The sequence below is a fragment of the Manacus candei genome, unplaced genomic scaffold, assembly GCF_025592945.1.
Source record: "Manacus candei isolate 608988 ecotype Guabito, Panama unplaced genomic scaffold, ASM2559294v1 h1tg000033l, whole genome shotgun sequence".
Lineage (NCBI taxonomy): Eukaryota > Metazoa > Chordata > Aves > Passeriformes > Pipridae > Manacus > Manacus candei.
The window spans coordinates 12,521,639-12,533,733 of NW_026138081.1; the positions used below are offsets into that span (position 1 = coordinate 12,521,639).

General features: G+C 38.9%; 1 protein-coding gene across 5 annotated transcripts in view; it reads right to left on the reverse strand.

The window, feature by feature from the left end:
* Positions 1–12,095, reverse strand: part of TTC17 (tetratricopeptide repeat domain 17) — a 55,721-nt gene that overhangs the window by 4,410 nt on the left and 39,216 nt on the right. For all 5 annotated transcript variants that reach the window (XM_051791708.1, XM_051791712.1, XM_051791709.1 and 2 more), the window contains exons 17-23: positions 6,864–7,034; positions 6,268–6,518; positions 5,505–5,670; positions 3,012–3,132; positions 2,524–2,683; positions 1,953–2,036; positions 185–304 (exon numbers count right to left, since the gene is read on the reverse strand). In XM_051791708.1, the coding sequence (XP_051647668.1) occupies positions 185–304; positions 1,953–2,036; positions 2,524–2,683; positions 3,012–3,132; positions 5,505–5,670; positions 6,268–6,518; positions 6,864–7,034 (1,073 nt within the window). The remainder of the gene's footprint in view (positions 1–184; positions 305–1,952; positions 2,037–2,523; positions 2,684–3,011; positions 3,133–5,504; positions 5,671–6,267; positions 6,519–6,863; positions 7,035–12,095) is intronic.

Here is a 12,095-nt window from a genome sequence, read left to right on the forward strand (position 1 = left end):
GAGACAGTCTGTACCAAACAGGTGGTGAAAGTCTTGAGGTTTCACCTCAACTAGATAATACCTAATACCTCATAGACAGTTGATAAAGTGTCTATAATTGTTGGTCTTAAAAATAATCTGTGAAAGCTCTGTTGTGACAAGCAAAACATTATTTCATCTGAGTAGTGGTCACACGCATACACACCTTCATGTGATGGGGTGCATAGTGCAGTGCTTGCCGTAAACAATCAATTGCCTTCTTTCCTTGGCCTTTCACCCTCCAGTAAAGAGCTGCCATGCTAGAGAGGACCCATGAAGTCTGATTCTGGCAAAAGAAGAACGTGAAAAACTGTCATGTAAACAAACATCTGTAGTGAATAGTCTTATCTTTCACTCTTTGAATTAATTTGTTATACTGAGGTAGAGGGTGTTACACTTAAAAATGGCATTAAACTATTCCAAAGTAGCAAAAGGTTTCTTATCTGACAACACATATGCAATAACCAGGTAAATGAGACTGCCAAATGAAACACAAGTTCTAAATGCAATGTCATTTTCTTCGGAAAGGAATACCAGTTAAATAGCTTTCAGCAGCCACAACAGCTGTCTGATGCTGAGCATCTACATGTGTATACACGTTAGCCAACATGAAGGAAAAAACTCAGTTAAATTAGCTGATTGGACTTGTAGGCTCCCTGCAATCATTGGAAAGAGAAAGGATGCCCTGGGATGCAGCTCAGACCAGATGCCTGACAAAGCTCAGTGGGTAACCTCTGGTGCTTCTAGCTGGCTGACTCCCATGCCCTGTGTTACAAAGGAAAATACTACGTGCTTGAATTCTAAGGACTCAGACACAGTAAATGAATGTTTATGCTCACATATGCAATTACATAAGTAGCCATCTTGATTTGTTTGATTAGCTCTTGTGAATACTGAATGAGATTGGTAGACAGAAGAACTGCATTTTATTTCCAACACAGCCGACACTGAGAATTCTGTTACTAGTCTCTGCACTAAATTTTCAGCTTATTTGGATAAAGCTTGCTGTCTGCAGGGGAAACTAGCACTTAAGAGAAAAAGCTACTATACATCTAAAGTGAAAAGAGACTAAGTCTTGTAAGATGAAGACAAGAGTAACATCTTTACTTTCTGGGAATGGACAAAGCTATATTGGCCTCAGTTTCAAAGCATAGTAAGGTTGGTCCTCAGACAGCTTTCAGAAGAATAGGCTAGGGGCACCAAACTGGTTTGACTGAGACCTCTTTTCTACAGTAGACTGGGATATTCTCCCTACTAGTTGTAAACACAGAACAGCAATCCCTACATCTCTATCTACTTTGTAGATCCTGGGAAAAAAATTACGTCCCTAATCACCTCATCCTAAGGTGCTCAACTGGGGTCCTCAGCAGCCTTTAGCCATAGAGCTTGGTTTTCTCTGGGGACAACAGGAAGTGCAGCCCTGCACATGGTACCACACCTCTGCCTGAACACATCTGACACTTCAGCCCAACACTGGACGAGGTAAAAGAAGCAGGCTGAAACAGCAGGAAGCTGTCTGACTGCTGAATGCCAGAAGCAGCACTGGAGAGGTGAGACATGGCTTAACTCAACTTTCCATAAGCTCCAAGTCAATGTAGCATAAAAAGAAAGAAGAGGGCTGAGAACTGTTGAAATAGTTTAATATATCAATAATCAGCAATGCTGTTCACTACAGGGCAGGAAAGCCTGGAAAATGTGACAAGTTTAACTTTCAGTAGAGAGATATGGAAGACACTTGCTGGTGTAAGCACAGGATATACCTCAACAGAATACCTGTGAGGGCATTACAGATGCTAAATAGACACAAATCTCTAGTCCAAGTACTAATATGTTCCTTGCCTGAGATTTCACACAAATGATTTGAGACCAGATTGACCACTATGTCAGTCATTAGCAGTAAGCCCAGACTTCTTATTTATATTGTTTACACATACCTTTTCCAAAGCTTTGGCTATTCGAGTACCAACTTGTTCTAGTGACTGGGGTGAGTACTGGTCTTTGCCAAGATTCTGTAGCACCTGTGGAAGAGGAAGTACAAGTGCTTACATGCTGGTACCTAGTAAGAGATGTCTCTTGTTTGTTGGTTGCTTTTTAACCCAGCCTTTTACAAATGCTGTCACCTGCTTCAACCTAAACATCATTGTCTATCTTGAGTTAATATTATCTGTATTATCACACAGTGTTATAATTCCATGGCACTGAATACTAAGAAGCTAGAAGTTCTAAGTATGTTGACTTGGACTTTTCTTTCACTTATTTATCCACCAAGAGCTATAAATACAGAGACACTAATGGTGTTTTAGGATTTCCCTCAGACCAGACTATAGATGGCTGGGAAAACATTCTGGTAACATTTGTTGGTTGCTGGTTTATTGCTCTTACAGTTTTATCTGGGCATTAATTCACTGAAAGTCACCTCTGGAGACAGGACACTGAACTAAATGGGCCCTGAATCTGCCACGCTGTGGCAGCATTCTTGTGTGTCAGCCTTCAACTCTGGCATACCTCTTTCAGTTGACTTTCTCCAGTGTAATGCAAGCTGGCCCGACTAGAGACACCTTGCAGGTGGTCCAAAGTATGCATACTGGCTGGTAGGTTTGGGTTACAAAGGGGCTCCATGGCTGGTTCTTGCAGCTGTGTGGCAAAATCAATGTGTTCTGTAATGCTACAAATGTCATAAAACAAGCTGAATTAGTTAAGAGAAGAAAACAGAATAGTCATTATGAAGTTCTCTAGTGAAAGTAAACTGCTCAGAACTGGGCAGAATCTCATTTGAGAAGTTCAAGAGGCAAGAGACAGTGGATCTTCCATCTGCACTTGCACTTTTCTTTGCAAGTCTATTGATGAAATACCACATAATGTTTTCAAACTTCTTTGAAATCCTGAAAGTTCTTTCTTACTATCAAAATCTTCACTTTATGCACACTGAAGGCCATGCAACTGTCTTGCTTTGTGTAAGTAACTTATTTAAGGCTCATATACAAGATACTTACTCAATGTTTTTAGCAGAAACAGCAAGCCATGTGCTGGCTACAGCTGTAAGCTCTACCCTGCGAAGCTTCAGGCATTCATCAGGACTTGGCCAGCCAAGGCTACGATAGTCCCGCCTTTTTCCTTGAGAAAGTAAAACAAAAACAGAAAAAACTTTCTGGAAGCAGAAGACATTATACTTCAGTACGATGATTTATAAAATACTTTATACCAGTGGATACATTCCCTGCATTATAAAAGTCACCATCTTGCAGTCAGATTTCTTTAAGAACATTCCTGAACCTAAATGGACTGAACGGAACTTGTAGGATGCAAAGACAGAACCAGATTGTACGCAAGACAGCTTAGGAGATGGAGTTTCAAAACCTGTTTCATTACACTTTTCCAAAACTACAGATTAAAAACAACTGCCACTTCTTGGTTACAGGTATTATCTCTAATTAAATGTCCTTAAAAAAAGTTCATAACTGAGTCATCATTTATATTCTACAGTTACAGTTAAAATGAATAAAAGTTGTTTGGTCTATCTTTTGACAATCCCAGGTGAAAGACAGTGCCCTTTCTGTTCAATGAGTATTGTTTAGGAGAGTCAGTGGCTTTTACTGCATTCTTACACTCAAGACAGCAACATTTCTGAAACTATTAAACAATTGAACCTTAGCCCTCCCACTTTTCAGAAAAGTTAAGCAAGGTAGGGAAAGGTTAAACTTGCTTTATGTTAACAAGGAGATCACCAGGAGAAAGAAGAACATGATCTTCACATCTGAACCAAAGCCTACTGAAATCTCCCATTCCCTTCCATTTGGTGGATACTGTAGCAAGTCCAAGGAATCAAGCCTGTGTTAAATGTTAGGCAATATTTTCCTCTCATATAAGAAACATCCAAACTATTTGGAACATAAAAAAAAAATAAATCCCAGTAGCAGTAGATTTGCACAGTGGGAAGCCAAGTTTAACACCGTGCCAATCTATTGCACCAGCTATGCAGAAAGCGTACTTATTTCAGTACTTATTTCTAGTTACCTGAAATTTTGCCCATTTGGATGCAAATCCTATTTCTCATACAAGTTATAGTAAGCCACTTCGCCATAATTTTGCAAAATAACAAAGATGTTTGTAATACCATGTATTTTGTAAAGCATTGTGATAAAAGGAAAATTAATTTTGAGATACACTAGGAAACTTCAGAGAGAAATGATCCGTTCTCATCACCACCACTGTGAACTATTTGTGAGTTCTTACTGGCACGAATAGCAAAATTCAGCAAGCGGTATGGAAACGCTGCAGAGACAGGTCAATAGTCTGGGAGGTAGTCAAACACAGGAGAGATATCATAATTTCCTTGTTCTACCAAGAAGTCCCCAAGTGACCTTCAATATGTTACTTAAATGTTGGTGATTTAGTTCTTGCAAAGAGGATGTCAGCAGATCCTGCCTCTCAGGAATGTTAGGAAGGTAACTACTCTCCAACAGAGGGATGCTGTGTAATAAATCCACGAAAGTAGCTCGGATGGAAAGAAGATAAATATTGAGGAAAGGACAGGTGTGTGCTCACAGATGATAGTCTGTTTTCATGTAATCCTTCCCCCTACTTCAAATATTTAATTCAATAACCTACATTTGTCAGTTGCTAAAAAAGGAGCTTGTTAAAGTTTTCATGTAAAAGCCTTCAAAATGTGAAACCACTTTCCAGGTCATCAAATCATCAAGGGCTAAGATGTACTGTAGAACATATTTTTCCTTACACTGTCCTACAACATTAAGATTTTAGCTCCACTGAAAGATAAGACAAAAAGCATGGGGGCCAATTACTTGGGTTTTATTCTCTGGCACCACATTAATAGATTAGTCTCCAATTCCTGTTACTCAGCGAGCAAAAACTCCACTTCTCTTTCCAAATCTCATCTATGTTGGTGCAAAACTCTACCTTTCTGTAGCTCCAGTATTCTGGAAGACAGTCTCTAAGTTTTCTTTTATAGTATCACCAAACAATTACAGCAGAACTTATTTTTATTTATTTATTTCATTTTTATTAGACCAAGCTTTCTGCTTTTTGTCTTTGAGTTGTATGTCTTATGTTTAGTCAACAATGAGTCCAAGCTCTTATTCTGCATCCTGATAAACTAACTTCTCTGCTCATTCAGTTTTATCGAAAGATATCATCATTAAAACCCCCTCTCTCTTTTACTACTTCTACTCACAATATTAACCCTTTTCATTCTTCAGTCTTACCACTTGACCAGCAGAAGTTTTGGGGAATTAACTAGAAAGTTTTCATTCAATAAATAAAGTTATGCAGCACTTCATCAAGAAGGTGCAGAGGGAGGAGATTTCTTATTTTCCTGTGTACTCATATAGAAGGCACATTTCACTACATAGTCTTTGTGATGCTTATTTTTAGTAATAAATCAGTGTAATATAAAAGCTGCAAAGGAAATAAGCCATAGTAATGCAAAAGCTGCAAATGATTCGCTTTCTCTAGAAGCAGCAGGTTACCTATTGGTCCAGGAGAAGGTATCTTTGGTCCACTGATCTCTAGTGCAGTTTGGTAAAAGTTTTCATTTTCTCCATTAGTCCCTTCTTCCACAGTTCTCCCAGCTGGCTCCTGGAGATCCAGGCTTTCAGCTTTGGGTTTCTTTAAACGTTTGACCTGAAAAGTGATCTATCAAAAGAACAGCATTAGCAAGGTTAACAGTAAGAAACACCATGGATGTTATCAGCTCCAATACATTACTTATTTTAGCCCAAAGATGTTACAGATGAGATTTTTGTCTCTCTCCTTCCCTCCCCATGTCAACCCATTCTCTAAGTCTGATCTCTTACAGTGTATCATGCCATGCACAAAAAAAATTCTTACCTCTAACATAAGAGAAAACCAATTTAACTGCTGGAGAACCGAAAGGCATTTTTCAGTATTTACTTTACTTTTAACATGATGACAACAGGTATTTTCTTGTTTTCATGCTAACCAGAACTTTTACTTAGAATCTTTTTTCCTTTGCAACTGTGAGCAAGAAGGTTGAAGGCATCCAGCATCATTCTATACCTAAGCTCTTGCTGCTAATTATCAGCACTTATATGATGCCAGTTGGTGATGGATTAAAACTACTTGTTCATTTTACACAAGCTATCAACCATATCTTTTAGGCCCATAGGGAGAGTTCATGTATCTCCCAGTGTTAAACTCCCTGAACTGTCCTCATCTTTCCTCCGCAATAGTTAGTTAGTACAAGACTTACGTAAACTCATTCAAACTTACCCATTCAGCTTCATCATCATCACCACAGTCCCCAAAACAGGAGCTAGCCAGTCCATCCTGAGATCCCTTCTTCAGGACCCGGATTCCCTGCAAGTCCATCCGACGACCTTTTACCTCCAGTGCTCCTTCAAAAGCTTCCTGAGGCCAAGAATTTTCAAACTCATCCACCAAAGCCAGCATCTCTTCAGACATCTGATCATCTTCTAAACCCTCCACTCCTTCTGAACCATTACTTTCTGCTGTTACTGCGTCTGAGAATATCACAAAAATTAAAAATTATTTTCCTTGTGCTTTCACAAATTGTATAAAAATAATCTTTTTTCTGCCGTCTGACTTTTCCACTTGCACAAACCAAGTAACACTGACTATTCACTGCACACTGCAAACAGAACTAGAGAATGCAGACTTCCCAATGCAAATAAGCATCCATGTTATGCAGGGAGAAGAACAATGAACAGAAGGAAACCAGTTTATGGGTTACTTGTTACTGTATGGGTAGAGGGGGGAAAACATAGCTTCTTGGAGGAAGACGAGATTTCTGAAAAATCTAGAAACCAATTAATTTGCCAGCACTGATTTTGTAAGGCTGAACTTACTTTCCAGTCTCAAGAAGGAGGGATCCCTTGCTGAACTCTGAGTAAGGACTTGCAGATCTTCTGTACCTCCCTCAGAGTGTCCTTCTGTCACTGCTGTAACTGACTCATAGTGGTCATCAAAGTATTTCTCCTTGCCATAACTGCCATCTGTATTTTTCTCATGACAGTGGTCTGAAAGAGAAAAATTACTGATAAACCATGCATGAATGCTCCTCCTGGATACAAGCACAGAAGCTGTACAGCGGAAGCTACTGTCTTCTAGTTTTCTACATATGGATTGAAAGAATAATTCTACAAGGTATCAAACACTTAATTCAGTGGTTAAAAAGTTGATCTGCTTATTGACAAGGAAGGTCATGTAAAACAGTTACAGGAAACTAAATTATTAGGTAGATGCTGTGAACTACCAATGAAGGAAAAATCAGCTATCTTTCAAGGGAAGGTTGCACAGTACGTCAGAAATTACTGTGTGCTGGAAGCCAGACCAATGAGCACTCCCAAGGCATATTTCTAGTGACAATGCCCCATATGTGGGGATTGCCGGCCATATGAACTTAAGAAACCACAATGCTCACCATGCTTACATGCAAGAGAAAAACGGTGAAGGCAGACTGGTCTGGGATTGCCAGACTGACCTTCAATGCCAGCAACACAGTATGTTGGCACGACTAGCTCATTAAACGGACAGACAAAAGCTATGAGTATTAATATGTGCTAAAAATCAGAAGTTTATTCAGCCGAAAATTTAAGCTCTATAATTCTGTGGTCAGCATACAAGCTCACATTCCACCAAATGCAAAGATCTAGGAATAACATTGGAAAAAATCCAAAGGTAGAGTCAGTAATGAGCAGAAACAGGAAAAAAGTGCAAACTTGCAACATTAGCCTTGGAGCATCCTTCAGTGCCACACTCTTAAGCCTTCAGAGGGTGACCATCTGAAACTTTGTAGCAATATTTTTGATATTAAATACATTTTAACGACAGATCTCAGTTTTCTAATAATAACTACTTGCCAGTCTTCCAGGGCAAGAGGTGTTTAGGGAGCTGCTCCCCCAGCCTGCCTGCAGAGCTAATGACATGATTCTCCACACAGTTGAGAGGCTGGGAGCTGCCCCAAACCCCACAGCACAACTATGGGGTTGAGACGCAGATCAGGGCACCTACCTCTTATCACAAGGGAAGCTTGTCACCACTGAGAAAAATATAATTCACGTACAAAGCTACTACTCTCAAACACCCCCCTTCCTTTATTTCAATCACTTGTGAGTGAAAATAGCATACATATATAAATGAATTAAGAAGCGCACAGCGAAAAAAAGAAAACTTAAATGCAAGATTCTCAAGTATGTTCCCTATTCTGCCCTCCTGAATGCAAATGGTATTGCTCCATGCATATGGAAAGGATTTTTTTTTCAACAAGCAGCATAAACTATCAGGAATGTGAATAAAGTAGATCAGTGACTCCTTTCCACTTCACATTACAATCCCATTTTAGGTCTCACTTTTGTATCAGGTCAGAGGGATGACAGGATGGTTCTAACTCTCATGTAAGGGTAACAACCTGTTCCACCGCTTGTCTGCAAAGCGAAACAGCTTTTAGCTGTTTGCTCTCTGCTTTTGCATCTGGGAACACTCAGGAGGTATCTTTGGAGGAGAAACAGACCAGTTTCTCCTGACATGGGGGATGTGCATGTGACCAAAATAAAAAAAATAAAACTATATTCATTAACCCTCTGGGAAAACTGTTTCCCTACCTTTTCTGCTGTATGTCAAAAGTCAAACAATGTTATGAGTAAATATATAAAACTCTTCTAACATCTTCCATACAGTTATACTCAGCCTTTCCTACTCTATCAGTCATTAATTCTTTCTTCAATCCCCTCCCCACCTCTCCCATTCTGTCAGTAAAAAATTAATTGCTTTCATTAAAAAAATAAAACAATCACTTCAATATATGGAGATCCTCATGTTTAGTTTATGCAAAATGGTGTGCACAGAACTCTAAAGCTGAAACTAGTTCCCCTGCCTGACATCACACCAGCCTGATTTTAATGCAAGTCAGGTGCTTCTCAGTAATGTGATGACCACAATTCCCTTTGCTGAAGGTCCACTCATCATTAGTATAAAGAAAAAAGCAAAGGGGCTGAAAACCAGACAACTATTTTAAATTGAAATAAAAATGTCAAAAGGAAAAAAAAAGCTGAAAATTACAAGCAGAAGGAAAAAAATAATGGCACTTACAATTCTACTTAACACCAACTCTGTTAGTATTAATTTACAAACACTGATGGCTAAAAACAGACTAGATGGCTGTACTGGCTTTCTTGGGATCTGAGAGCTGCTATATATAGAAACTTGAGTGACCTAATTTTTTTCAAATTGCTGCTTTCAGTTGTCTGATGTTGCTGAAGAAAAAAAATGCTAGCTGAAAAACCAATGGAAGTTGAAGATCTCTGATGACTGTACCATGAAGCTGTTGGTACTGAAAAACTGCAAGTCAGAACTTCACAGCTTGTATCAGCCAGATGCCTGAAGCCCAACAGGGAAGACCACCAGGTAGGAGTGTGAGACCAGCAAAGGAACAACACAGTCCCAAACTCGAGGCACATTCACTGTCTGCAGAGCATTAGTTGTATCACTCCAATACTTACAGCACCTCAGCCATGCGAAAGACAAACGTGACTGCTGACCTACAAATGCTCAGCCATATATTATTAATATTTCACACATATTCTGGTTGTCTGAATCTGCACATGTGAATTTTAGGTGTAAAGTCCTGACACGATATTGCAGCCAAAAAAATTTGAAGTCTAAAACTTCTACATAGTACTTGATCAATTCAGCTTACTCTATCCTGAAAATTTACTGGAGAAGGATTGCTTTCTTGCTCATTTATTTTTCTGAGAGTAGCTGTTGCCACTTTTCCTATTGATTCTGCAGAGGTAAGAAAGCTCAGAGGGAAGTGGATCAGAGTCTGTCCTACCTTTAGTATTATGAGACCTGGTTACCATGTTCCAGGAAGTGAAACAAAAATGATATAGTGATGATACAAAACAAGTGTCTGGGCCTTTATTTAAGCGATGGAAATAACACAAATAGTCTGACTGTGCCAGGCTAATACAGAAATTGGCAGAAAAAAAACCATAAAGAAGTTCCTAACTTAGAAGGCAAATCTTTTGGAGAAAACAAGCAAATACAAACTCTGAAGCATTGAGTCCCTGAAGATCAAAAGCAGAACACACTGTTACATACTAAAGGACTCTATTTCCCATAGTGTTTTAAGTTGTAAGTTTTTGGGGCCAATGTGAACGCACCTGTACAGCATTAGCACAGAATAAATTTTAAATGTAGAAAAGATCTGCTACATCATCCATCCCATCTAATATCAACCACCTCTGCGATTTTGAGAACCCCTCTTGAATGTCCACTGAAGCTGTGGTACCTACTGCAGCTGGTAGGGCTAAAAAACCCTAAACAGAAAGTCAGGCTTAAGTTCTTCTTTAGGAACATGATCATTCCAAAAGCTTAAGTTGAAAGCCACTTAGCATAAAGAGAGAAGCACCCAGAGTGTTCTCATCTGTCACAAGGAAGGAGAAATATTAGGAAGGAGAAGTGATGCAGTAACTGATGGTGAAGACTTGTGCCATCTATGAATGGATAACAAATACTTATTCTGAACCATACTTAATGTTGCCACATTAAGTCACACTTGGAAACAATTAGGAACTTCCCTTATTACACATGAACTTTTCTGGTGCTGGGTTTTTTTGTCTGAAGAGCAAACTTCTGTTAATTTAGATCCTCAGACTGAAAGCCACTTACCTTAAGCAAGGAAAGAAATGTGAGAAGTATGGAAAAGAGGAAAGATGAACAAACAACACCCCCCGTGTATCACGTGGAAGTGCTGAACTCTGAGTAAGCTCTTGAAAGTAATCAAACCTCACCATTAAAGTGGGCATTGACTGTTTTAAAAATCCAAATTAACTGCCACTGTAGGTGTTTGGCTCTTGTGGTACATCTGGCAGAGAGAATGAGGCATCACTAAATATTTTCACTGTTCGATTCCTATATATCAACTTAAGACAGATGATTTGGTGTCATCAATAGTACTGGAAATAAGAACAAAATTATCTCCAAGTGTCTTTGGACAGAGTTTTTAGTGACATTTTGTTCTTTGTCAGTGCAGAGCTTGCAAAATAGGACATTCCTAACTCCACCATCTATGTTCCAACATAGTAGGTTTATGAAAATTATTGGCTTCTAACTTCTTATGATACACAGACTAATTCCCTTAAAAATTTTTTTGGTACATATTTAGAGATTACAGTGGCAGAATAATGCTTCAGTAATTTTAAATTTAGGTACTGATTTTTTTTTTCCTAGCACTTGGAATAAGCAGAGCTGGATTACCTCCTGAATGATTACAAGAGTCAAGGACTATTGCAGTAGTCATTGACTTGCATTAGGTCAGGCAAAATGCAAGTTATCTGGAGATACGTGTCACTTAAATGATTTGCCTCTTTACAGTTAAACACAGCAAAGAGAGAACTGTACTTAGTACAGATGTAAGTCAGCCTAATACCTGAGTTGTCAGAGTACAGAACAAACTGATACCAAGCTGCTAACAGGAGTTATTAACTCCATATTTTTTTTAATGCATGCTTTAAACTAGTATTCCCCACACTGAAATTCAGTAAAGGTGTAAAGGTAGGTATTTTTTTTTAAAGCAGGAATTACATATCACTGATCTCAATGCAAATAAGTTTCAATCCCTGCATGCAGATGAATAGTCTCATCTACAGACACCTCAGAAGCAGTGTATCAATAAGCAGCTGCCTTTTTACTTTTGCTAGTCACTGGTTACACAGATGCATAGACACACAAGTCAAAGTGGGTGGTATACTACCACTTTACACAGGAAAATGCATAACAATTAATGCTGCTCACAGGTCACGTGAAAAATTTAGGTGTGCTCACTGCTTGGGTAACACTGCATATTTACAGTGAGGCTAAAATATATTTATTGTAGAAATCAAACAAAACAAGCACATTGTCACCCATCACTTTTATAGGACAAGTCCTGTTCAGTGCTTCATGTGACAGGCAATAAAATTTAGCAGGATTTACAAAAATAATCTAGAATGAGTGAATTCACCTACCACAACCTTTTTGTGCATTTAAAGCTACTGGGATCTCAATCATCAAAATTTGGGCTAAACTAGCACCTGAAG